We start from the raw sequence: 26,095 nt of genomic DNA on the forward strand, positions 1-26,095 counted from the left end.
GGCGGAGCCGGGGGGTGAGCAGGGTCTGTGGGGGGCAGGGCAGTGGGGTGGGGGGGCAGCAGGGGGGCAGGGCAGGCGGAGCCGGGGGGGTGAGCAGGGTCTGTGGGGGGCAGGGCAGTGGGGTGGGGGGGCAGCAGGGGGGCAGGGCAGGCGGAGCCAGGGGGTGAGCAGGGTCTGGGGGGGGCAGGGCAGTGGGGTGGGGGGGCAGCAGGGGGGCAGGGCAGGCGGAGCCGGGGGGTGAGCAGGGTCTGGGGGGGCAGGGCAGTGGGGTGGGGGGGGCAGGCGGAGCCGGGGGGTGAGCAGGGTCTGTGGGGGGCAGGGCAGTGGGGTGGGGGGGCAGCAGGGGGGCAGGGCAGGCGGAGCCGGGGGGTGAGCAGGGTCTGGGGGGGCAGGGCAGTGGGGTGGGGGGGGCAGGCGGAGCCGGGGGGTGAGCAGGGTCTGTGGGGGGCAGGGCAGTGGGGTGGGGGGGCAGCAGGGGGGCAGGGCAGGCGGAGCCGGGGGGTGAGCAGGGGCAGGGCAAGGAGGGAACCAGACCGGGCCGGGCGCCCGGCTCCTCCCCGTGCGCGTCTCTCCCTCCCCGGCTCTCGGGGGCAGCCGCCGCCGCAGTTCCCAGCCCGCAGCCCGAGGAGGCGGAGCGCGCAGCGCGGCGCCCAGGTGAGTGCGGGGCCGGGGGCTCTCCGGGCCGGGGGGCGCAGGCAGCCGGGCGGGCAGCGGGGACCCTGGAGCTAGAGCGGGGCCTGGAGGGGAAACCCCCACCCCACCCTCAGCTCAAAAATCGAGCCGCAAAAGGCGGCATCAGTCCGGGGGCGAAGGGGCCAGGAGAAGGTTAAGGGGGGGGACGCGCTGTGTGGGTCGGAGGGGAGCAGGGGGACCCTTGCCCCCCTGCCCGGGCTGATCTCATTCTGGACCTGGCCCCTCCTCCTTTCCTAGCGCTGCCTAGGCACGAAGGCCCTGAGCCGAAGGTAATTGAAGTCAGAGCAGAAAACTGATTTTTGTTTCTCTGTTCAGGCAGCGGAACAGGCCCAGGAACAAATCCTCCCCCCCCCCGCCCACTTCATCTGCTCACATCCACTTATTCCTTTACCCCAGACCCGAGGCAGCGCTACCGGGGGGCACTCACCCCATCTTCCCTCTGAAAGCAGAGCCTGCTTTTCCCCTGGTGTATGTCAGTGCCAGAAATGCGCTGGGGGCGGTAGAAGGCGTAAAACCGTCTTACCCCTGAGACAACACAGCAGCCGCCTCCCTTAACAAGAACCTGGCCTTTCCTACCTCCTGCCCCCGTGCCCAGTCCACCCGCACGATCCTTACAGTAAAAGGAACTCTCGAAAATCCTACCCCCGGCTTGTTCCGGCTGCAGGTTGGAAATGGAAAAGGAGGACTTGTGGCACCTTAGAGACTAACCAATTTATTTGAGCATGAGCTTTCGTGAGCTACAGCTCACTTCGGCTGCTCACAGGCACGCCCACCTGTCGCCCCATCCTGGGTTTCCCCTCAGACTGGCCAGTCCCCCCGTGTCCTACAGCTAGCAATATGGGAGCTGTTTCCATACCATAGCAGCTTCCTGGCATCATAAGAGCATTTCAGCTTCAACATTTGTACCCGGGGACTTGTCCCTACACTCTGTTGATGGATACTTCTGATATCTTCCCCACTCTCTCACACTTCCACACCCCTCTTCTGCCGGGCTGCTCTCTTCCTGACCACTCCTCTCTTCTCCTCCATGTCCTTTCCCATTTCCTCTCCCACCATTTCCCTCCCTGCCTTCAGTTACTGTACAGATTCAGCTCTTCACCCCCATCCCCTTGCCCCCATCTCAAGCCGACTGGATAAAAACAAAAAGAACCAGCACTTTTTTTTTTCTTTTTTGCAAAACAAGTATCTCCAATTCCCACAACCGTAACCACAGCAAACTCATGAATGGGTAACTGTTACCCTCATTCTCCATTTCTCTCTCCTCAGTCCCTGATTCTTTAATCATCATTGTAAGCTCTTCTTGGCACAAACCGTATTTGTCTAGAAAATGCTCACTATACTTTAGGATCTAGATAAATAACCCTTGTTCCATACAACCCTGACAGTGTCTCCTTTGTGAAGAAACCCTTCACCTGCAAAACGGTGAGATGCAATACTATTACGTTGTGAGGATCCGTGTATTCATGTTTGCAAAGTGCTTTGAGATCTTCTTCTGTAAAGGTTGCAGAGACAGGCCCTGAGCGTACACAAAACGTACAGATGGATAAACACTAACAGCATCATTACCTGTAAACAGATACCTTTTCCAAGATAATTACTCTCTCAAACGCTTATGTCGGTAACGTAGGGATGGATAACATATCTTCTTATCGTGGCAATTCATCTTTTCCTGACATAAGGCAGGAACCCCACCCCTAAGGCTGCAGAGACATTAAACAGATGCGTGATAAGACACAAATTTCTGAGCCACCGCCTTGTTTATCGGTTTGTTTTGCCCTGGCACAGTGAGCTAGATTATCTAATACAACCCAGATGAAACATTCTCCAGTGCTTTGCTGAAACATGTCTGATGAAAAAGCCCAATTGCATTCTTGTTAATAACTACTTTACTTGCTTAAGAGGAGGCTTGGATCTTCATATGAATAATATTGAGCTTTTCTGTCTGTATTCAGGAAGGGACGTGGCTTTGTTAGTAAAAAATGGTACAGTTTACCCAGTGAGGTTATGAATATGACTTCCTTTTTGAGTATATACAGAGCTGACTAATGCAAAATACAAACATGTCTTTGGACTATTTTTAAACCCACTGCCCTCATGATCACTGACAGTCAGTACTTCAGTTTCAAGGCATTATGGAGATCAGAAAGGAACAGAGACAGTTAAAGACATCTAGCTGTTTTACAGCCCTCATTTTAAAGTATTCTGCGGGGTAAGGCAATCCCATAAACAACAAAAACCCAAGGCTTTGTTTCTTCATTGTTATAGTCATGGGGCATGTGTTATTGTATCTTTCCATTGCTCTGTTTTGGTTAGCAGAGAGCATATTTAAGTACAAGAATCCTGCTAGGTTATGTAACCATAGTCAGCCACTTGCAGGGTTTATACTGTGATCCACTTAAGCTGTCGTATGTTTTAAATAAGCATTTTAATTAAGGAACACTCAGGTCAAAGCTCTCAAACCAGCAGTTGACTCAGATTTTTTGGTGTGGTTTAATAATGTATTGAATAACATTGGGCCACAAATACCTGCCTCTGCCATGGCAACTGCAGCACTCGGAGAGACGTAAGCTACTGTACGTTAAAAATTCAAGACTCCATTATCTACGGACCCTACTCTCCTGTATGTACTGCCCTGCCAAATGTTTTTTTCAGCATTAGAAATAAAGAAGTTTCTATCATGAGTCTAACACTTCTTTGCACATTATTTCTCTGCACAGAGTATTATACAAATCAAATCTTTCTCGAGGAAAGAGGAACCATGGTGGTGAACCAGGGTACAGATAGATTCATAGATATTTAGGTCAGAAGGGACCGTTATGATCATCTAGTCTGACCTTCTGCACAACGCAGGCCACAGAATTTCACCCACCACTCCTGCAAAAAACATCACCTATGTCTGTGCTATTGAAGTCCTCAAATTGTGGTTTAAAGACTTCAAGGAGCAGAGAATCCTCCAGCAAGTGACCCGTGACCCGTGCTACAGAGGAAGGCAAAAAACCTCCAGGGCCTCTTCCAATCTGCCCTGGAGGAAAAATTCCTTCCCGACCCCAAATTTGGCGATCAGCTAAACCCTGAGCATATGGGCAAGATTCATCAGCCAGATACTACAGAAAATTCTTTCCTGGGTAACTCAGATCCCACCCCATCTAATATCCCATCACAGGCCATTGAGCCTATTTACCATGAATATTTAAATTACCAAAACCATGTTATCCCGTCATACCATCTCCTCCATAAACTTATCGAGTTTAATCTTAAAGCCAATAGATCTTTTGCCCCCACTGCTTCCTTTGGAAGGCTGTTGCAAAACTTCACTCCTCTGATGGTTAGAAACCTTCGTCGAATTTCTAGTCTAAATTTCCCGGGGGCCAGTTTATATCCATTTGTTCTTGTGTCCACATTGGTACTGAGCTTAAATAATTCCTCTCCCTCTCCGGTATTTATCCCTCTGATATATTTAGAGAGAGCAATCCTATCTCCCCTCAACCTTCTTTTAGTTAGGCTAAACAAGCCAAGCTCCTTGAGTCTCCTTTCGTAAGACAAGTTTTCCATTCCTCGGATCATCCTAGTAGCCCTTCTCTGTACCTGTTCCAGTTTGAATTCATCCTTCTTAAACATGGGAGACCAGAACTGCGCACAGTATTCCAGGTGAGGTCTCACCAGTGCCTTGTATAACGGTACTAAAACCTCCTTATCCCTACTGGAAATACCTCTCCTGATGCATCCCAAGACCACATTAGCTTTTTTCACGCCCATATCACATTGGCGGCTCATAGTCATCCTATGATCAACCAATACTCCAAGGTCCTTCTCCTCCTCCGTTACTTCTAATTGATGCGTCCCCAGCTTATAACTAAAATTCTTGTTATTAATCCCTAAATGCATGACTTTACACTTCTCACTTTTAAATTTCATCTTATTACTATTACTCCAGTTTACAAGGTCATCCAAATCCTCCTGTAGGATATCCCTGTCCTTCTCTAAATTAGCAATACCTCCCAGCTTTGTATCATCCGCAAACTTCATTAGCACGCTCCCGCTTTTTGTGCCGAGGTCAGTAATAAAAGGATTAAATAAGATTGGTCCCAAAACCGATCCTTGAGGAACTCCACTGGTAATCTCCCTCCAGCCTGACAGTTCACCTTTCAGTAGGACCCGTTGTAGTCTCCCCTTTAACCAATTCCTTGTCCGCCTTTCAATTTTCCTATTGATCCCCATCTTATCCAGTTTAACTAATAATTCCCCACGTGGCACGGTATCAAACGCCTTACTGAAATTTAGGTAAATTAGATCCACTGCGTTTCCTTTGTCTAAAAAATCTGTTACTTTCTCAAAGAAGGAGATCAGGTTGGTTTGGCACGATCTACCTTTTGTAAAACCATGTTGTATTTTGTCCCATTTACCATTGACTTCAATGTCCTTAACTACCTTCTCCTTCAAAAATTTTTCCAAGACCTTGCATACTACAGATGTCAAACTAACAGGCCTATAGTTACCCGGATCACTTTTTTTCCCTTTCTTAAAAACAGGAACTATGTTAGCAATTCTCCAATCATACGGTACAACCCCTGAGTTTACAGATTCCTTAAAAATTCTTGCTGATGGGCTTGCAATTTCATGTGCCAATTCCTTTAATATTCTTGGATGAAGATTATCTGGGCCCCCCCGATTTAGTCCCATTAAGCTGTTAGAGTTTCACTTCTACCTCAGATATGGTAATATCTACCTCCAGTTGTCCCATTCCCATTTGTCATGCTACCATTATCCCCAAGATCCTCTTTAGTCTTATTCAAGACTGAGGCAAAGTATTTGTTTAGATATTGGGCCATGACTAGATTATCTTTGACCTCCACTCCATCCTCAGTGTTTAGCGGTCCCACTTCTTCTTGCATGGTTTTCTTCTTATTTATATGGCTATAGGACCTTTTATAGTGGTTTTAATTCCCTTTGCAAGGTCCAACTCTACTTGGCTTTTAGCCTGTCTCACTTTATCCCTACATGTTCTGACCTCAATAAGGTAGCTTTCCTTGCTGATCCCTCCCTTCTTCCACTCCTTGTATGCTTTCTCCTTTTTCTTAATCACCTCTCTGAGATGCTTGCTCATCCAGCTTGGTCTACAACTCCTGCCTATGAATTTTTTCCCCTTTCTTGGGATGCAGGCTTCTGATAGCTTCTGCAGCTTTGATTTAAAGTAATCCCAGGCCTCCTCTACCTTTAGATCCATAAATTCTTCAGTCCAATCCACTTCCCTAACTAATTGCCTTAATTTTTGAAAGTCAGCCCTTTTGAAATCAAAAACCCTAGTCGCAGATTTATTTTTGTTAATCCTTCCGTTCAGTTTGAACTGAATTAGCTCATGATCACTTGAGCCAAGATTATCCCCTACAACCATTTCTTCTGTGAGGTCCTCACTACTCACCAAAACCAAAGCTAAAATGGCATCCCCTCTAGTAGGTTCAGCAACCACTTGATGAAGGAATCCATCAGCTGTCGCATCTAGGAACATCTGAGCCCTATTATTATTATTAGCACTCGTCTTCCAGTCTATATCTGGGAAGTTAAAGTCTCCCGTCATCACACAGTTTCCATTAGTATTTACTTTATTAAAAACATTGAAAAGGGCTCTATCCATATCCAGATTAGATCCCGGCGGTCTATAGCACACTCCAAGCACTATCCCAGGGGAGGCTCTAATAGGTTTCTTCCCCAATGTAATTTTTGCCCAGACGGACTCTGTCGTATCCATTCCATCGCTTCTTATTTCTTTACATTCTACCTCATCACTGATATACAATGCTACTCCACCACTTTTACCTTTTTTTCGGTCTTTCCTAAACAGCACATACCTTTCAATACCCGTAGTCCAGTCATGACTACTATTCCACCATGTTTCTGTTACCCCTATAATATCTGGTTTCACTTTTCCTGCACCAGTCGCTCTAGTTCCTCCATTTTGTTACCCAGGCTCCTCGCATTGGTGTACAAACATCTTAATTTTTGCTGTTTGGCCTCACTCACATTCTGTACCCTATTAGGCACGGTCATTCTACAGCCAGTATAACCTGTTAGACTGGTATCTACACTGCCCACAGCTGTATCCTCTGTTACTTGGTTTTCTTTCCTCTCAATGCTAAAATCTGGCATGGAGATTACCTGGACATCTCCCAACCATCTCCCCCAAATGCCTAGTTTAAAGCTCTCTTAAATCAGTTGAGCCAGCCTCCATCCTAGAAGTCTATTTCCTTCCCTACTCAGATGAAGTCCATCCCGAGAGACCTGTCCTCTGTCCATGAATGCCTCCCAGTGACCATACATCCCAAAGCCCTCCTTATAGCACCACTGCCTAAGCCATCTGTTGATAGTCATAATCTTGTCACACCTTTGTTGCCCTTGTCTAGGAACAGGCAGAATCCCACTAAAGATCACCTGAGCCTCGATTTCCTTAAGCGTCTTCCCCAGCCTAGCACAGTCTCCCTTAATACTTTCCAGCGAGAATCTAGCCGTATCATTTGTTCCCACATGAAGGATAATTAGGGGATTCTTTCCTGCTCCCTTTAGAATCCTTTTCAACCTCAGGTCTACATCCCGTATCTTAGCACCTGGAAGACAGCACACCCTCCTGTTCTCTGGATCTGCTCTGGTTACAGGTCTGTCTATTCTTCTCAGTAAAGAGTCCCCGATCGCATAGACCTGCCTTTTCCTGGTGACGGTGCTATTCTCTAGTCTATCCCCTGTTGCCTCTGGCTGCAAGTTCTCTCCATTCCTATTCTCCCTTGTAATCCTCTTTAACCCACCCTGTATCCTCCTGGGGCTCATAGGTTCTCTCTTGTGCTGAGAAATTGCCGATTTGTTTTCCCCCCCTTACAAACAGAAGCCAAGAACCATCGTATCTATTTCCCTGAGCCAAAATTGTACACGTTTCAGTTGTTTAGATGTAGCGTACTGCTTCATTGGTGCACTTAAAGAAAAGTAAATGGGTGATTGGTATGGGGGCACTCACCCCTGGTGGCCGAGTTCAGAACCACAGTTGCGTCTCTGCCTCAGTTTCCCCCTGTAGACTATCAAGGATTTCCTTGAGGCTTGTATATAGATAACACTGCCCCCTGAGGGATCTAGTTCATTTACTCAGAGGTGAAACATGGTATGCAAACAAGCCTTCACTCCAGCATCTTATTGATGGGAGTGGGAAGAGGAGAAAGGGGTGCAAGTTAATGTTAGTCAGTCTTCCCCAACCTGAATTCCTCCTCCTCCTCCGTCTGGGATCTTTCACTCGTAAGGCCCTCTCGACCTGGGATCCTCCACTGGAGTCACGCCTCCGGGCATCCGCTGTGGACGGGTTCCTTCCCTTGACTCATGCAGAGATCATGCCCCTGCCACTCTTCCCTAACGACCTGGACCCCTCTTACTCTCTGGTTAGGTCCTTTCCCTGGGACCGGGCCTCCCTAGGTGTTCGCCCTGTTAGCCCTTTGGACACCTGCTTTCTCCTGGAGCACCTTTCTTATATCTCCTTTTCTGGGCTCTCTAATCAGCTCATCTGAGAAGCTTCCTCTCCTCTTGACCGAGCCCTCAGAAGCCTGTATTAGGCCCAGGTGTTCCAAAACTAACGGCCACCTTGGTAATTAACTACACACATGTGGATCTGGGTTGGCTCATTCTCCTTAGCCAGCCTGTCACAGCTAGACTGGGTGCCTGAAGCCCCTCAGGGGCCAGCTACCCTATTCCAGCATTCCATATTCATCTGCATGCTTTAATCACCCTTGTGCTTTGTTAGGACTCATCTCTCTCCATTCTTGGCACTCTCTCTGATTGAAAGAAATTTGCATGGACTCATTTCACTATAAAAGGAAGCAAAGAGTAGGAATACGTAGCCAGTTCTCAGCATGGAGAGACATTAAAAGTAGAAAGAAAAGGAGGACGTGTGACACCTTAGGGACGAACAAAAATTTATTTTATTTATTTTATAAATTTGTTCGTCTCTAAGGTGCCGTAAGTGCTCCTTTTCTTTTTGCAGATACAGACTAACACGGCCGCTACTCTGAAACCTGTCATTAAAAGTAGAGAGTGTGCTTTATGGAATAGAACTAGGGCCTGTGTTATTCAGTATATTTATTAACCATCTGGAAGGGGGAGCCGTGAATGATGAGGTGGCAAAGTAAGTGAGGTTACTCAAGACTAAGGAATGACACGGAGGATCTTCGGGAGGATTTCACTGATGTAGTTAATTGGGCACCACAAACACAGAGTAAAGTCAGCCCACACTTGTGAAGGGTAATGTCCATTAGAAGAATGAACTGAAATTTCTCCTATGTCCTGATGGGTTCAGAATTCATTGTAGTCTGAGGGGGGAAAAGATCTAGGGACAAATTTTGGCCCCACTGAAGTTAGGATTTGCTATTAATTTTAGTTAGACCAGGACTTGATCTGGGATTTGCACAAGAGCCCAATTCCCATCAACGTACAATGAGAGTTGGGTGCCCATTTCCCTTAGCTCTTTTGACAAGCCCAACCTTGGTGCTCTTCCTGGACAATGGAGTGAAAATTCCCTCTCAGTAGGGGTCAGATAAGCAAATAAGGTATTAGTCCGTGTAAAGCAGGGAACAGAAAGAATAGGGAGAATTATATCTTGATAGAAACTGATAGTACATCTTTACTTTGAGTAGTGTAGTTGGTTTTGTAATCTAAAAGGAACACACCTGATACAGGGAGGAACATCACAAGTTCTTGGAGCAAGCGTGTCCACACTAGGGACAAGAAAGTATGTTCTTACTTTTTGCTAGCCAACCTGATAACTAACATGAGGTGAAATCCTAGTGAAGACAAGGATTGTAGAAGGTAGTTGTTGGATTATTACTTCAATTACAGGTGTGATTTTTTTTTTAAAAATTATATTTCTCTAACAGCAAAACCCCTGGTGTAAATAAAGTTATACCAGCATAAAGTCCTTTTGCTAGTTATCGTTTAGCTTGCTCAAGGCAGCTATACTGCTATAAGATGCATCTACGCTGGGAGGGTTTCCTGGGATAGCTATATTTGCAAACCTTTTATTTTATACATCTGGCCCTACTGTTGCTACAGCTGTCTTGTCTTTGCTGCCAAAAAGGATATTTTTACAGTGGGATTACGTGTATTAGTTATCCAACTGTAAAATCCTCATAAGATAAGACACAGGTCGCTTTTACTGAGATGTAGCTAGGCCAGGTCAAGGCTATATTCGCTGCCCATGGTTCTCTTCAGCTAGCTGTATCACAGTAAGAACTACATTGCCTTGTCTCTGCGAGGATTTCACAGTGAGGAAACTAAATCACATAAATTATCCCACTGTAAAACACACCTTTTCTGGCAGCAAAGACATGTCCTAACGTTAAGACCTACACTACAAAATAAATTCCAGTTTATCTGCTTTGTACACTTGATGGCACTTTGTAGATGGACACTTTGTCCTAGTGTTTGTGTCCAATTTGCACATATTAACAGGGCAATGAAAAGCATTTAAAATAGAAATGTGATTGTAAACATCCTCAAAAACTGGGGCAGGTGTAGCATCTGAAACTGCTCTTAACTTTGGCTAGATTTTGGGTGGGCATTGTCCCTTTAAAATATGATGTGGGAATTGGTTACTTCAGACTGCTTTTTTCCCCTGTGATGGTGAAGATAACCTGAGGTGCCTTTGTGCCTTCTTGGGGCAGGAGGGAGGATATTTTTGCTGGAGCATCTCTGACTGGAACTGGTTTCCTCTGGCAGCCACTTAGCATGTTAGCCTTAAAGCTTGCTGGATGGCTCACCGCTTCAGCCAAATCTTTGTCTAGTATAAGGCCTTTTCCCTCTCTCTTCCTGCTTTCACTTCATTAGATGATGCTTGTGTTTGTGCCATGGCATGTGACAAACTAGAAATTGCTCATCGACCGCTGAACACACCAAAAGCTGATCAAGGATGTGGAGCGAGCGTTGCTGGGACTGCATGTTAGTGCTTGTACCTTGTGCTTTCCAGAGCCAACAGTGAGCTGGAGCTGACAAGATTCCTACCCTACCAGCACTGGAGACCGGAATTATGTCAGTTTCCGCACACTGTTGCCTCGCAAGTGTAGGTCCAGTTGGAAGAACAAAGGATGAACTGATTCAAACACACAGAAGCCAGTCAAATCAATGCTGCTTTGGCTTCTGGTGGATCATTCACTTACACCTTAGGAAGGAGCTGAGGTTTCAGCTATGACCGTTCTTAATTCTGGTGGAAATGGGTCCTCAGTGTCTTTTCTGGACTTTCCTTAGCGTTTATCCTGCCAATGTGCAGTGATTGAGACACAAACATTGGGAAATACACAGTAATTGGATGTCTTCTCCTTCCGCCTCCCCCTGACATTGTAAAGCTGCCAATGCATGACTTTTCTCATGGCTTGTTGTTAAAAATGCATTTTTTGCTCTTACGTTGAGGGTTGTTTGATCATTTTTTTCTGTCTGAACTCAGTTCTGAGCTGAATCTGTTGGAACTTCTGCATCACAAAAGAGCGTGCGTGTCTTCTTCCTTTTACTGCGAAATATTGTTGCAAACCTGGTTACTATCTCGATATGCCCAGACTTTTCTCATCAATGCTTTGTTGTCTTTTTGCTGACAAGAGTTGTGCAGGCTTCCTGTGATGTTTTTTGACTGATGGGGCCTGATTCTCATTTACACGGCTGCAATAGTGCAAAGGCATTGACATATATAAATATAATTTACACCTACCTAAATAGAGGCTTTGATGTAAATGAGAATCATAGAATCATAGAATATCAGGGTTGGAAGGGACCTCAGGAGGTCATCTAGTCCAACCCCCTGCTCAAAGCAGGACCAATCCCCAATTTTTTGCCCCAGATCCCTAAATGGCCCCCTCAAGGATTGAAGTCACAACCCTGGGTTTAGCAGGCCAATGCTCAAACCACTGAGCTATCCCTCCTCCCGTTATAACAGAGGATCTGAGAGATCTCCACACCTGAGCCATTCTTCTTAGATGACAAATCTGAGACTCATAGACTATCAGGGTTGGAAGGGACCTCAGGAGGTCATCTAGTCCAACCCCCTGCTCAAAGCAGGACCAAACCCCAATTTTTGCCCCAGATCCCTCAATGGCCCCCTCAAGGATTGAACTCGCAACCCTGGGTTTAGCAAGCCAATGCTCAGACCACTGAGCTATCCGTCCCCCCTGTCGAACATCAATACTGGTGTATTCAAGTTGCTTTTTATTTTAAAAGGTTTTTTTAAAAAGTGAACACTCAAAAATTGGATTTTTTTTTCTTTTGAAGAAATCCATAAGGTCAAATCAGTAAGGCACCCACTACTCCCACTGAAGCTTATGGGAGGTGAGGATATTCAGCACCTCTAACTCAGAACCCAGGTGTACACTTCAAAACAGCAGCAAGAAACAGCTTTTCTAAACTATGTTTTTAATTTCATTCCTCCAAATTTGAGATTTGGTTTGTATTTGTTTTGGTTTTTTCCCCCCATACCCACACATACCCCTTTACAAGGAGCAAAATCTCCTCTTGTGATTTAGCATAAAATATTGCAGAGCAGGTTTAAGTGAATGTGCTTTTAAATTTAAACTGCAGCTAATTTAACAGGTCAGATATAGCAGAAGTAACAAGGTCCGTTTCCACTAGGTATCATATATCAGGTCTGTTCTTTCTTCTTCATTGGTTGGCATTTCTCGTCCACAGGAATGAAGTGCATGTTAAGAGAAAATAGCCTTTTTAGCAAAATGACTTTTACTTCTATTGCTTCTGTAATTTAAGTGGGTTTTTAATATTTATATACATTCAATGCATTCAGTCTGCAGTGATCTAAAACGGATTGTGTGTTGATCATGATTTCACAAGTCAAGCGTTGAATAATGCCCTCGGATGCAGACAGTAATGGGAGCCCCGTAGATGCAACCAAAGGCAGACCATGACCCTAGACCTCATGCAAGACCTCCTTCTCTCTGGGTTAGAAATACAGTTGCACCCACTGAAAAAATCAACATGTGCTGATTGCTGTCACAGTTTTCTCCTGTTCTGTGTACAAAGAAATGCTGCAGTATCTTATACCATTTGTATGGTAACTGTTAGTAAATGCGGATTTGTTAATGGGGAGGTTATTTAAAGTCAAATATAAATGAGGCTGAGCAGACCTCCCCCTACCATCTGGTTGCAATATTGTGCATATCAAACACTTTTATACATCAGGTTGTTCTTTAAATCAAATAATTATCTTTTACAGACTAATCACCATGGGGAGGTACCAGATAACCTGCTGGGTAGTCATCCTTTTTGTTGTGATGTGGAGCAACGTTTCCCTTTCCAAAAAAGGAAAGGGTAAAGGTGGAGGCGGTGGGAACACAGGAGGCAACCGCTATCCCAGCAACCCTGGCTACCCCCAAAATCCTAGCTATCCCAGAAACCCTAGCTACCCCCATAATCCCGGCTACCCCTCCAATCCCGGCTATCCCAGAAACCCTAGCTACCCCCATAATCCCGGCTACCCTCCTAATCCCGCCTACCCCCCCAATCCCGGCTACCCTCCTAATCCCGCCTACCCCCCCAATCCCGGCTACCCCCACAATCCCGGCTACCCCCACAATCCCGGCTACCCCCACAATCCCGGCTACCCCAGCAACCCTGGTGGTGGCGGAACAAGCTTCAAAAACCAGAAGCCCTGGAAGCCTGATAAATCCAAAACCAACATGAAAGCTGTGGCAGGAGCGGCAGCGGCAGGTGCCGTGGTGGGCGGCCTAGGCGGCTACGCCCTGGGAAGTGCAATGTCAGGAATGCACATGAATTTCGACCATCCTGACGAGCGGCTGTGGTGGAATGAAAACTCCAACCGCTATCCCAACAGAGTGTACTACAAGCAATACGACGACCACTCCGTGCCAGAGGGAAGGTTTGTGCGGGATTGTGTGAATATCACAGTGACCCAATACAACATTGATCCCAATGAAAATCAAAATGTGACCCAGGTAGAAGTTAAAGTCATGACGCACGTGATACAGGAGATGTGCACACAGCAATATCAGCAGTACCAGCTGGCCTCTGGTGTCAATCTGCTCCTCTCTGACCCATCGCTCATGCGGATCATCATGCTTGTCATTTTTTTTGTTATGCATTAAGAAAGCAGTCTCAACTTGAACCGTGCTGCTGATCTGTGCAAACGTTCAGCGGGAATAATAGATATAAAAAAGCCTTTCCGTGGAGGTCTCTCATTCTTGCTTGTGTGTGTCTGAGGTGAAGTATCTTAAGATCTGTAATAGGTATCAATACTGTACCATAGAGACACAGGCTGACAGTGTATAGCTGTCTCTTCAAAGCTATCTCTGATTATACACCTACTGTTCAGAATTAAGATTCGGGACAGACTTCAAATGGAAATGAAAGTCAATCTGTTAGCTCCACATTTGTTCTGGTGCAATAGACCTTAGAAGCCAATACAAATCAGTTGATACTGACATACCGTGACCTTGTGATCACACAAGGAAGTGGCCTTCACCAAAATGCCCTCTTCCTCAAATTCATTCTTTAAACTCTGGTACGGATAGGAGCCATCTGATCACATTCATCTTCCCTCCTCTAAACTAGACCACTTTTGAGAGCTGTTTTTCCGTTTCAGTACACCACTGGACTTCTTCCTCTCCAGCTCGCCTAATTCAAGACTTCAGACTGTTGTCTGGCTTCACAAGCCCTCTTTGGTCATCTAGGGGCTGAGGAAGATGCAAAGGCAGAATACTTATGAAAATCCTCTTTACAGATAATTGATGTCTTAGCTAATGGCACTAAATAGTACCAAATGGCACCAATCCCCGACTTGGGGACACCACATTTTTGGGGACATCCACAGTCCAAGTTCAAATTACAAGTTAATTTTGTGACCTGGAGTACAAACCGAGTATTTCAGACAGTTTTTCCTGCCTCTCCGTGGCTTGTGATGTGAGACCCTTCCATTGCTAGGCTGTATTTTGTACCATTAGATCACCTTCTTGTACTTAAGAGTATCCTCTCTAAGTATGTGTGTACATAGCGGCATTCCATCCACATAACAATTTGCCCATTGCAAACGTTCCAGCAGCAACTAAAGAATAGGCCAGCTTTGGAGGCCAAGAGTGAGCCTAAGATGGCAGCCTGCCATATGCCAAGGTTTCAAGGAGCAGGCCTAGATTTGTTAAGTTTGGGCAGAGAGTGTCCTTTTAGTTGTACAGTAATTGGCTTTGACTTGGACGGTTTAAGGAGGCTGGTGACGGTGTAAAATAGCTGCAACAATAGCCCTTGTTTCATAGTTGTCATCCCAAGAAAAAGCAAATTCTGCTGATGCAGTAAAGCATGCATGGATTTCATTCATGGCTCTATTGTGCGTAAAGTTTCTCCCTTCACCGAGCTGCATTCACACAAACCGTTGACTTCATTGGAAGTTGTGCAGGACATATTTCTGAGGGCAGGATTTGGCTTTAAAGGCCTCATCTAAAGCCTATTGAAGTCAATGGAAAGGCTCCCCTGGATCAGGCACTAAATCAGTAAAACTTGCATTACACTTACTTCAGCAAGTTAGAGCAAGCAACATCAACCAACATTATCCCGACACAGACAGTCAAAATGCTGGAAGCCATCCTTTGGAAGCAACTAATTCTGGCTGACCCACTGCTTAATACCCTAAATATTATGGTAATTGATGGGGTCAGTCACAGCTAATCTGCATTTTGATTGTCTTGATGACGCAAAAGTGTTGTATATAGTGTGTAGTATATGTAAAGTTTATGCTTATTGCAATTATCATGCCAAATATTTAATATATAGTCTGTATATTTCAGCAAGGCACTGAATGACTAAAACAAACAACCACCCTTAATTATTTCTGCTTCAATGTAAGTTGAATGGATATATTATGAAACTGTTCAAAATTCAAACCGTAAAGACAGGACTTTGAAGTCACATGTAGTTTGTGATGTGAGAACATTCTGTATATTTGTAATGGTGCATGTACTTAACTCTGACGTTCAAATCCTTTTATAAGTGTTTGATGTCTGGTAAAAATTAAACAGACACAGGAAAGGCTCAAGCGTGTCTCTTTCGTGCAGGTATCTTTCTTTATCTATGAATGTTTCGTCTACTCTAATTGGAACCTGAACTCCTGTTCTCAGAGACCACTACTTCTGCCTCAACATTTTCTTGCTTTTGTTGATCCAGGCACTGACATGGCGCTCATCACCATAATATCTGAGCACCTCACGTTCATTAAATGAATCTTACCCTTAAACACCCCCTGCTGAGTTAGGGAAGTATTGTGCCCATTTTACAGATGGGGAAACTGACATATAGAGTGTATTAAGCAACTTGCCCAAGATCACACAGGAAGTCTGTGGCTGAGGCAGGAATTGAACCCAGGGTCTCCTTGGTCCCAGTCCAGTATCATATCCACAAGACGATCCTTCCTTGCTTGCCTGTGCTTTAATTGCATTTTAACGAGATATATGGTATAATTTTCTAAGCATTTAAGTCCCATTTTCCTAAGTGACTGAGGCACTCTTGAAAATTGGATTTAGTCTCCTTGGTGGCATAGCTGGGTTTGAAAGTTTTATACATAGCAGCTAAGCGATTCTGTGTTCTGATCAAATGTCAGTGTAGATGGAGAAGTTATTTACCTCGCTCAAAACACAGGTAAATAAATAGAGGTAAGGAAACTATCAACCTTTTTTGCACTGGGACACAGGAGAGTCTTTTAGCTAATCATACAAACAGGTATTTTTTTTAAGCCTATCAATGATCCTGTATTGCTTTGCACCCTGTATAAACACTAAAAACTAGTCTGGGAAATCGGGTTTCCATTTCCATGAATTCAAAAATTCATCCTGAATTGGACTGAAAAGTTGAAATTTTCCACAGAACAGAAATTCCAAAAACCATTCCGTTCAAACACCCATTATTGTTTCAATAATGCCAAAACAATATAATAGGTCAGAATGAAACAAAATAGCTTAAGCAAAATGTTTGGACATTATCAAACCCGAGAAAGTTAAGATGAATCCCACAGTTCTCCCCTAAAAAAAAAAATCCTCAAAATGGACGTAAAAAGTTTCAATTTGAACAAAATTGCATTTTCTGGTCCACTGAACACTTTGACCAGCTCTAGTAGGTCACATAACTGGGCAAAATGAGTAAAATGCTGCTGTTCTGGTTTGGTGTTGTGTTGCACCCACTTTGAACATGTGCTAAACAGCAGAGAATCAGGGTAAGAGCAACACATGCTATCCCTTGGCGAGTTGGGGGCCAGACTCTCGGCCGGTCAGCTCATCCGGCTGGTCTCGGCTAATCAGCATTGCTCCGTTTACTTCAGTAGAGCAAAGGACCTGAGCCGAGAGGGATAAATAAGCACCTAATGTTTAACATCAGATCCTAGAGTTAATTATTTATTAGCCACTTAGTTTTGCATGCTTCAGAAAATGATGGGCCTTAAAAGCATTTTGTTCATTTCCTCTTTTCAGGGAATGTTTGCTTCCTCTGTGTGCGAATATAAGGACTTGTGTCAGGAGCCCAATTCATGGCCTCAGATTGAAGCTCTATTTGTGCAGAAAACTGGTGTCTCCTAAGCAATGGCAGCGCAAGCTTCCCTCACCTTTCTTTTCCTTACGAACTTCAGTCTTTCCTTGAAGGGAAGTTCAGTCACCATGACCCATTCAGTCCTTCGCATCTCTATTGAGATGGCTTCAAATTCGTGGCAATTTCTCCGATGCGGGTAATTATTCATTCGAAATATTGACGCTGACCAACTCCCTTATCATAAGTGACCAAACAGCCATCACTATCCCTCCCTGCTAACCTGGGGAGCATTTGAACTGGTATCACAAGAGTTAGGATATCCTATTTCCTTCCCCTTCCTAATCCCTGATATTTTGTGCTTTAAATTCATTTTAGACTGTGTCTTGAATCAATTTGTTTGGGGGAGAAGGTGCACAGGGAAACAGAATCAACTGTAATCTTCCCTCCACACACACACACACACAAAAGGAAAGCTGTATATTGTGTCGGTGAAATATAAAGAACAAGGATATATAATGGCCTTATGTACAATCACTGCAAACTTGATGCAGGACCCTATTTTCAAACCCTGACTTAATACCTCCCACTTATATTTTTCTGCAGAGGTGGCATCCAAACCAGCACCCCAAATCCAAAAACCAACACACTCTGTGGAAGTCCAGATCCAAATTTTACACCTGGCCCATACTACTACAATGAGCTGAATCAAAACTCCAGGTCTAGAATGCCAGGACCCTGAAGGTTAGGAAAGTCCGTGTAGGGATCTGAACTGTGTGTCTCGGGTCTAAGTCTAATCTTCTCAAGCACTGGGCTTTTCCTAACAGTATTAGTGTAAGTATGACACACTTCAAATATTTTATGCAGTAATCTATTATGGATGTAGCTATCGGTCTTTGGTCTTTTGTCCCTCTAATATTAAATCATGTATGTGTTATATTGCAATTTATATAGAGGGCGGACTGAACTTTTATGACTTGCATAGCTGTCTGTTTTACTTATAAGAATCAGATGACGAACGTATGGCTTTCCAATGAACAGGGTTCAAACGAAGTGCACTGTTTTCCCCCTGCCCCCGACTTAATAGGGTGAAAATATTAGCAGCTGCTCAGCTGTGATATTATCGATCCATTACTTCAGTGGTAAGACTGCCAGCCACGAAATATTGATGCACAGTACTTCACAGCGGAGTAACTGGTTCTTTCCCCTTAAAGCTGCAAACCCGCAATGGATCAAGTCTGTGCATCTCTAATACCAGTGGACTCTGGCTCTCTCGCCCGATACATGCAATTCTTCATTAAATTCATTTAAAAACAAACAAACAAAAAAAAACAGCTTTGGATTTGTTCCCTCCTTGATCTCCCCACCTCTCCCCCCCCCCTTTTTTAAATTTTTTTGGCAGTTGCTTTTCGCCACTGCGGTAGCACGTGAAGCATGAAAGAAACACAAAGGTGGACATGTTCCCAGTAGCAAAAAGCTTACAGTCCTGTAGCTCTGTTCGTCCCAGTACTCTGGAAAGGGAGGATGCTTTGAAGCAGACCCAATGTTTAAATTTATTCGCAAAACAGTAATCGACAACGATAGGTACCTCTTGAGACACTAGACCCGTTTTAAGATGCGGCTGCTTTATGGATGCCTGGCCTCTTGGGCCTAACAGGTTGGAATTGCACAGCTCATTATTCTGAGCCACCGAGGACATGTTCACACAGCATTTTTGAGGTAGGGTGACCAGCCGTCCCGATATCAGGGGCTTTGTCTTACATACGCAACTCTACCCCCTGCCCTGAAAAAAATAAATGTCTGGTCACCCTGTTTGGGGCAAGGCTTGGAGCAGGGCTGCATCAGCGCCCTAAAAGCAGCTGTGCATGCAGCTCCGTGAAGCTGCCGCTCCGGCTCTGAAGCCCGTCCCCTCCTCAGACTTCAAATCTCCGACCATACAGCTATTTCTAGAGCGGTAGCATGCGCCCCACTAACCCAACTCCCTTGACCCAGCCTCATTCCAAACTGTTGCATAAACGTACCCTCCCCCGCACCAGCCTCTATCTGATGAGGCACGAACAGAAATAGTCATGTTTTATTCTCTCTCTCTCTTTCTCTGCGGCTAGGATAAGATGCTTCCTCCTTCCAGCTGCCGCGTTGGCCTTCGTTTTCAGTTGCCTTGCCACACCTTTTCCTGCGGATCCCCTCAGTTCCTCTCGCAGCCACTAACCCTGGCCCATCACGGCCTCTCCAGGGCCAGATTCTAGATTGCAAGTCCCTTCTTCCCATTGGGGCAGGGCTTAATTTGTAATGAAGGAGGTGCTGGGGCTCAAGCAATTTTTTTTCATTCATAACTGATGCGGCAAGCCCAGAGGTGCCGGGACTATGAACTACACCTGTACCCTTAGGTTCTCAAAGGGGACAAAAGTCCAACCCCGCCTGTTACGCAAGATGGTTTATAAAAGGCAGCAGACGTTGAAGACAAGTAGGGGGTACCAGCCAGTGACAAGAACCGAAGCCAGGGGACTTCCAGGCTCCTGCTACCGTCACAGATGGATAAGACGATAAGCTGGAAGATTCTAGAAATGGGAGGAAGTGCTTGTAGTGGAAAGTACTGAAATGTGTTTTCATTGGATAATATTAATGGGATGAGGCTGCCACCCCTTCACGGGCATTGTTTATCTGGCTGTCACTCTGAGCGACTGGGGGACATGTAGAATGGAGAAAGCAAGGTTTACCATCATGGTTTCCTCTCCCCACTGTTTCCCGAGACCCCAACATCCAGTGTGAGCCCCTTGGGCCTTTGCTGTCCTACTCCTGAAAAGCATCCTGACCAGACTGGGCAAAAGAGGTTTCTGAAACTGGGGCCATCTAAATTAACTTACGCTCTCAGCGCCCATAAGGGCCGTGAACACCCTCTTTAATGCCACCTAAAAGACTGTCAAAGGGTGTCCCCTATTAAACACAAAAGATCTCAATACAGGAAACATAAGGGAAAGGGCAGTTTGTTTTATACAGCGAAAGCCTTATTTACTAATTTGTATTTCAAATGCTTTAACTGCTTTTCTGTGTCTTTAACAGAAAGTGGTTGTTACACGGGGAGTCTCCAGCAATCACTTGACAGAAAACCCTACATTACTCCTGCCTGTTAAATGTTGTAACAACGAGCAAAAGTTTTATTAACATCTTAAGCCGTCTCAGGTCTGACACCCCCCTGTATCAACACACCAATTCACAATCTGACCCTAAAGGATTTAGTGGGGATTAAAACAACCTAAAGAATCTTAAGTCTGAGCCATTTTTATGAATAAAACTGACGGCCAATCTGGTCGGGCAAGAAGCAGTGCACGCTGGTCTGGTTATTCATCTGGATAAAACTAAGTCAGAGTTTAAGACTAGAGGGATCACACCAAGGTCAACAAGTCTGGCCTCCTGTACATCACAGGCCAGCGGATAAAGAGGGGTGCAGTTTGGATGACTTACGTGATTTTGTTCCCATGAGACTTCAGCCAGAAATGGTGACTATTTCCCCAGATCGGCTCATCTCGCAAAAGATTAAGAAGGGACTCACGCATGATCAAGACATTTGTCTCCTTGGACCAGAAGCTTGCAAGAACAACCCTTCGTTGTTGGGATCCAGAGATCTGAATTCAAATACTCCCTTCCCAAAATTTGGAGGGGTTCAGATTAAGTATTTGTGAAAGAGAAATATTACAGTGCTCCATCATCCATTTCAGCATAGCATTTGAGGCTACGTCTACACTATGAAATAGGGGTATGAGTTCCCTGCTCGTGTACATCACGGCTAGCTGTCACTGAGCAAGCACGAGTATCCATAGCAGGGTAGCCTGGGTAGTAGCTGCTGAGCCATGAAACCCACTGGTTTCAGGCAGATGAGTCACTTACAGTGTAGACAGAGCCAGAGTTAGGATTTCATTTTTGTAGCTGAAAGGTAGGACACACTTTGCCATGAAGCTACTTGCATTCAGCGTGACTACATTTGGCATATATAATTTCATAAGACAAGAAAAATGTACAGACTGCATGGGAACCCAGCTGCGGCCCCCCTCACAGGACAGAAGCATTCCGATTAACTGCATCCCGTCTCTGTGGATGCGGTTCCCCTTTTTGGCAATGTGGGGGAGAAGGGCAAAAGGCCTTCCATACACATCCTCCCTTGCCACCAGCCAGGATTACAGGGGATCTGCTGACAGTACCACCAGCCTGTCCAGAAACCACCAAAACTAGTAAGTGTTTTGTTTCATAGAATCATAGAATATCAGGGTTGGAAGGGACCCCAGAAGGTCATCTAGTCCAACCCCCTGCTCGAAGCAGGACCAATTCCCAGTTAAATCATCCCAGCCAGGGCTTTGTCAAGCCTGACCTTAAAAACCTCTAAGGAAGGAGATTCTACCACCTCCCTAGGTAACGCATTCCAGTGTTTCACCACCCTCTTAGTGAAAAAGTTTTTCCTAATATCCAATCTAAACCTTCCCCACTGCAACTTGAGACCATTACTCCTCGTTCTGTCATCTGCTACCATTGAGAACAGTCTAGATCCATCCTCTTTGGAACCCCCTTTCAGGTAGTTGAAAGCAGCTATCAAATCCCCCCTCATTCTTCTCTTCTGCAGGCTAAACAATCCCAGCTCCCTCAGCCTCTCCTCATAAGTCATGTGTTCTAGACCCCTAATCATTTTTGTTGCCCTTCGCTGGACTCTCTCCAATTTATCCACATCCTTCTTGTAGTGTGGGGCCCAAAACTGGACACAGTACTCCAGATGAGGCCTCACCAATGTCGAATAGAGGGGAACGATCACGTCCCTCGATCTGCTCGCTATGCCCCTACTTATACATCCCAAAATGCCATTGGCCTTCTTGGCAACAAGGGCACACTGTTGACTCATATCCAGCTTCTCATCCACTGTCACCCCTAGGTCCTTTTCCGCAGAACTGCTGCCTAGCCATTCGGCCCCTAGTCCGTAGCGGTGCATTGGGTTCTTCCGTCCTAAGTGCAGGACCCTGCACTTATCCTTATTGAACCTCATCAGATTTCTTTTGGCCCAATCCTCCAATTTGTCTAGGTCCTTCTGTATCCTATCCCTCCCCTCCAGCTTATCTACCACTCCTCCCAGTTTAGTATCATCCGCAAATTTGCTGAGAGTGCAATCTACACCATCCTCCAGATCATTTATGAAGATATTGAACAAAACCGGCCCCAGGACCGACCCCTGGGGCACTCCACTTGACACCGGCTGTTTCTCTGTCTCTCTCTCTCTCCATCCCCCAGCATCAAGGCAATTTAAAGGGCTAGTACCACCCCGTCAGCTACTCTGGCCTACTGCCGCCTCACCCACTCAGCTCCCCATCCTCACCACAGCAGCCTTTCCAGGAAAGTGAAGTGCCCTGGGCTAATGACAAAGAAGAGGGTAAGAGGTGGAAGGGAAAAAATGCCTCCCCCACCACTCAGACCCCAATCCACTCCCCCTGCACCACCCTTCATCAGTCACAGTTTCCATCCCGCAGGAAAGTCCACAGTTTTGAAGTTAGTTTTCGTTGTGCTTTGGAACAAGGAGTGGAAAATCATGGAATTTGCTGTGGAACAGAAGAGTTCCTTTCGATAACCTCAAAATGCTTCTTTTCCACTTGAAAATTTCAACTTTTGTATGATAAATAAATTTAAATGAAAACATCTTGACTCCTCCCCCAACCCAAAATGAAATTTTGTCCCATTCAACACGTGCCCATCGAATGTTTTGATTCTGTTGAATCACTGTTTTCCAACCGATCATTTTTGAGCTGATCTCCAAAGCATTTTTACCATTGAAAAAAGGTATTTTTTTTTTTTAAAAAAAAAAGAAAGGGGTTTTAATTATTTATTTATTTTTCTATTAAACTTAAAATTGGAAAAAAAAAAAGTCATTTTCCCTCCCCATTGACAAATTGGAAAAAAGGGAAAGGGGTGTGGGGGGGGGAAATGAAAGTTTTTGAAACGGGAAGTTTTCAACATTCAATCCTTCCTTTTCAAACCCTGCGGCATGAGAGGGACATAGAAATGTTCAAAATGTTTCACAATTTAAAAAAAATAGAAAACCTATTTTACTACCAAGCTCTAAAAGAGAATTCAGGCGAGAACCAGGATAATTAAACTTATACTAGAAAATAAAGGACTAAATTCTCTCTCCTTTTTTTAATTATTTTTTTTATTCCCACCCCAAGAAGAATCGGAAAAGGTTGTACGTTATGCCCTCCATTAGTTATACCACCACCGCCATGTTCAAATCCAAACACCATTCTGAACTGAATTTCTCCAAAACGCAAAAACCATCCGCATGGCGGAAGAAAGCATTTTTCCTCTCTGACGCAGCCGGTATTACAGAAGCCTCTTTCGTTTGTCCTCTAGATTTATTGAATGAGTCTCTCCATCTCTCCCTGGTTTAGTACAAGGTGGAAGACATCGCCTATTAGAATTCTCTAGCCAGCATGTCCCTGGCTACATAGGTAAAAATCACCTGCCCTGAAATAGTTAATTGTCTAAATACTTTATTGTTGCTTTATCGCCATCTGCTGGTCAATTGGGGGTGAGATCCAGCTTTACAAACTTTCCCATGTGGTTCTTGGGCTCGGGGATAAGCTAGATACTGAATTAAGGAAGCAACAGACAGGAAAGGTAGAGTTCAGCCTATCCCTGGCTTGTCCCCACTACCTGCCGATAGTAAATGCAATGATAATAAGCAGCATTCTGTGGCGTTTAGATGTTGCTTGTAATTATTAGAATTGGGAGCACTGGCTGTTGGGAGTCTGAAAGGACAGGAAACAGGAAGGAGGGAGGAGGAGTTGAGAGGCAGGGAGAAAGCTACATAGGGTGCAGCAGCAGCTTGGTGTAGGGTGCAGCAGCAGCTTGGTAAAGAGGTTGCCACTTTTGAAAATAGCTTGTTAGTACCTTGCCTGGTTGATACAACGCGCTCCATCCCCATTGTGCGGCTGTTGAACAGAATAAAAATACGAGCCTCGAAACTACACACCCATGAGGGGTCTAGTTTAAAAGAAAAGAGGATAAATATAGGACTGACAATGGTCATTCTAAATACCCCGTCACATCCCGATTGGGCACTCCGATCCACACCGCCGGACCAATGCACCCATTTAGGCTGCCATTTATTTCCCTGCATGGGTCAGCTATGCCCACTGAGCCTTGATGGGAGAGAGACAAGACCAGTTTCAGGGGGAGGGGAGTGAATGCCTGTCTACAGGGCCATCTACAGTAAAAGATCCATCAGCTGTCTGCTTCAGAGGGTACAGTGGCATCCTTCAGTGTGGGTGGCATCTGATTGCAAGTACCCACCAGGAGATGGCTCAAGGAGCAGGTCTTTGCTACAACCAGGATCAACGCCTTTCAAGAGGTAATGGAGTTTAGTCTATTTAGATTGTGAGCTGTCCACGGCATTGGAGTCACGTTCTGCAATATATTGTTGGAAAACTAATGACACACTGGTGATGAAAGTATTAATACATATATTTCACAATGATATATGTGGTATTATGGATGTTCTCTGAGGTGGTGTTTGAAAGTCTGTATTTGAACGAATTATAAAACAGGTCTGCCCAGGTCTTGAACACAAAAGGAGCCTGGTCATCAGGCAGAGACAATGAAGACATGTTTACATGCAAGGTAAACACAGCCATCATGAGAGCAAGTGGGGAAAGAGGACCTCTTAACCATCTTCAGGGGGGAATGGAGATGGCACCCCCAGGAAACCTCTGCCTCTTGAAGCCAAGTCAATGAACTTAGAGTGGTGCATTGCAAAGGTTTACTGGATATTAAGGGAACCTCTAAGTTATCCATCACTTGAGAGACTAAAGAGGTCAGAGCTCTCGAGATCCCAGAAAGATGCAGATTGTAACTGGCTGAAATTAAAATTTTAGTCTTAGAAGCATATTCCTACTTTTGTTTGTTTGTAACGCTTTCTAAACTCTCTCTCTCTTCCCTTTGATATCACTTAAAGTATGTTTAATGAACTTGTTTTACTTTTTAATCCAGTGCTTTGATTAAAATGTTTAATGTTTAAGTGTTTCTTAACTCCAGTAAGTGGTAAAGCTGCTGATGTAGTTTCTTTCAAAGGAGCGGCAAACATCATTTCTCTAAGGTGACACAACCCCTCACAGGTCTGAATTGCACCCCCAGAACTCGGTATCTGGTCAGGCTACTTCATTTATGGTTTTTCCTTAGTCTCTTTGCCAAGTCTTATTTTGTAAACTCTTCATGGGGGATGTAAACAACCTACGACTTGATACACTTAAGGCCTGGTTTTCAACAGATACTGAGCATCTGCAGCTCCCATAATTGTGGGTGCTCAGCACTTCTCAAAATCAGGACTCAACAACAATTGCAACTGAACTGTGCTTATGCTGCAGTGGATGCAATGGACCAGGTGAAATGCAATTGTAATATTTGGACACCAGGGGAAGCCAACCCAGGCTTCTGCTTCTTAATCAATGTAGATTGTTCAAAAGGAAGACTTAGCACTTCCAACATGTTTTACGGCCTGGGTTAATTCTTGGCTTCCATAAATAGAAATCTGGGTCCTGAGCCACTGGCAGCACAAAGTCTGTTCCGGAAAGTCACATGGCAAAGGGGAACTGTGGTGCAAGGTGTCACGGAGGGACCCAAGAGCCAGCCAGCACATCCCACAATGTGGGACCCAGGCTTTCCAGGCCTGTGCTTGCGTGTTTACACTGCATTGTAAACTTGGGTTTACAAGCGCAGGACCAGGGTCTCACAGCCGCACTAACATGTCCATACTGTGCCATGCAGACCCTCTGACTCGGGTCTGCTACTTGAGCTGCATCCACACTGCAAAATGACAGGGCTCGGACTGGAGTCACAGCAA

The 26,095-nt window shown here is 45.2% G+C and overlaps 1 protein-coding gene across 1 annotated transcript; it reads left to right on the plus strand.

The window, feature by feature from the left end:
* The first annotated feature begins 524 nt into the window (after positions 1-524).
* On the plus strand, positions 525-15,756 carry PRNP (prion protein (Kanno blood group)). Its single transcript, XM_073324942.1, has 2 exons — positions 525-654; positions 12,926-15,756. Exon 2 carries the CDS (start codon positions 12,936-12,938, stop codon positions 13,812-13,814), a length of 879 nt encoding a protein of 292 aa, XP_073181043.1. The 5' UTR covers positions 525-654; positions 12,926-12,935; the 3' UTR covers positions 13,815-15,756.
* The last annotated feature ends 10,339 nt before the right edge of the window (positions 15,757-26,095 follow it).

Source organism: Lepidochelys kempii, chromosome 26 (genome assembly GCF_965140265.1).
Source record: "Lepidochelys kempii isolate rLepKem1 chromosome 26, rLepKem1.hap2, whole genome shotgun sequence".
Classification (NCBI taxonomy): Eukaryota; Metazoa; Chordata; order Testudines; family Cheloniidae; genus Lepidochelys; species Lepidochelys kempii.

Bases quoted from the DNA above. Each gene is read 5' to 3' on its own strand.
- PRNP (XM_073324942.1), top strand. From the start codon at position 12,936: ATGGGGAGGTACCAGATAACCTGCTGGGTAGTCATCCTTTTTGTTGTG.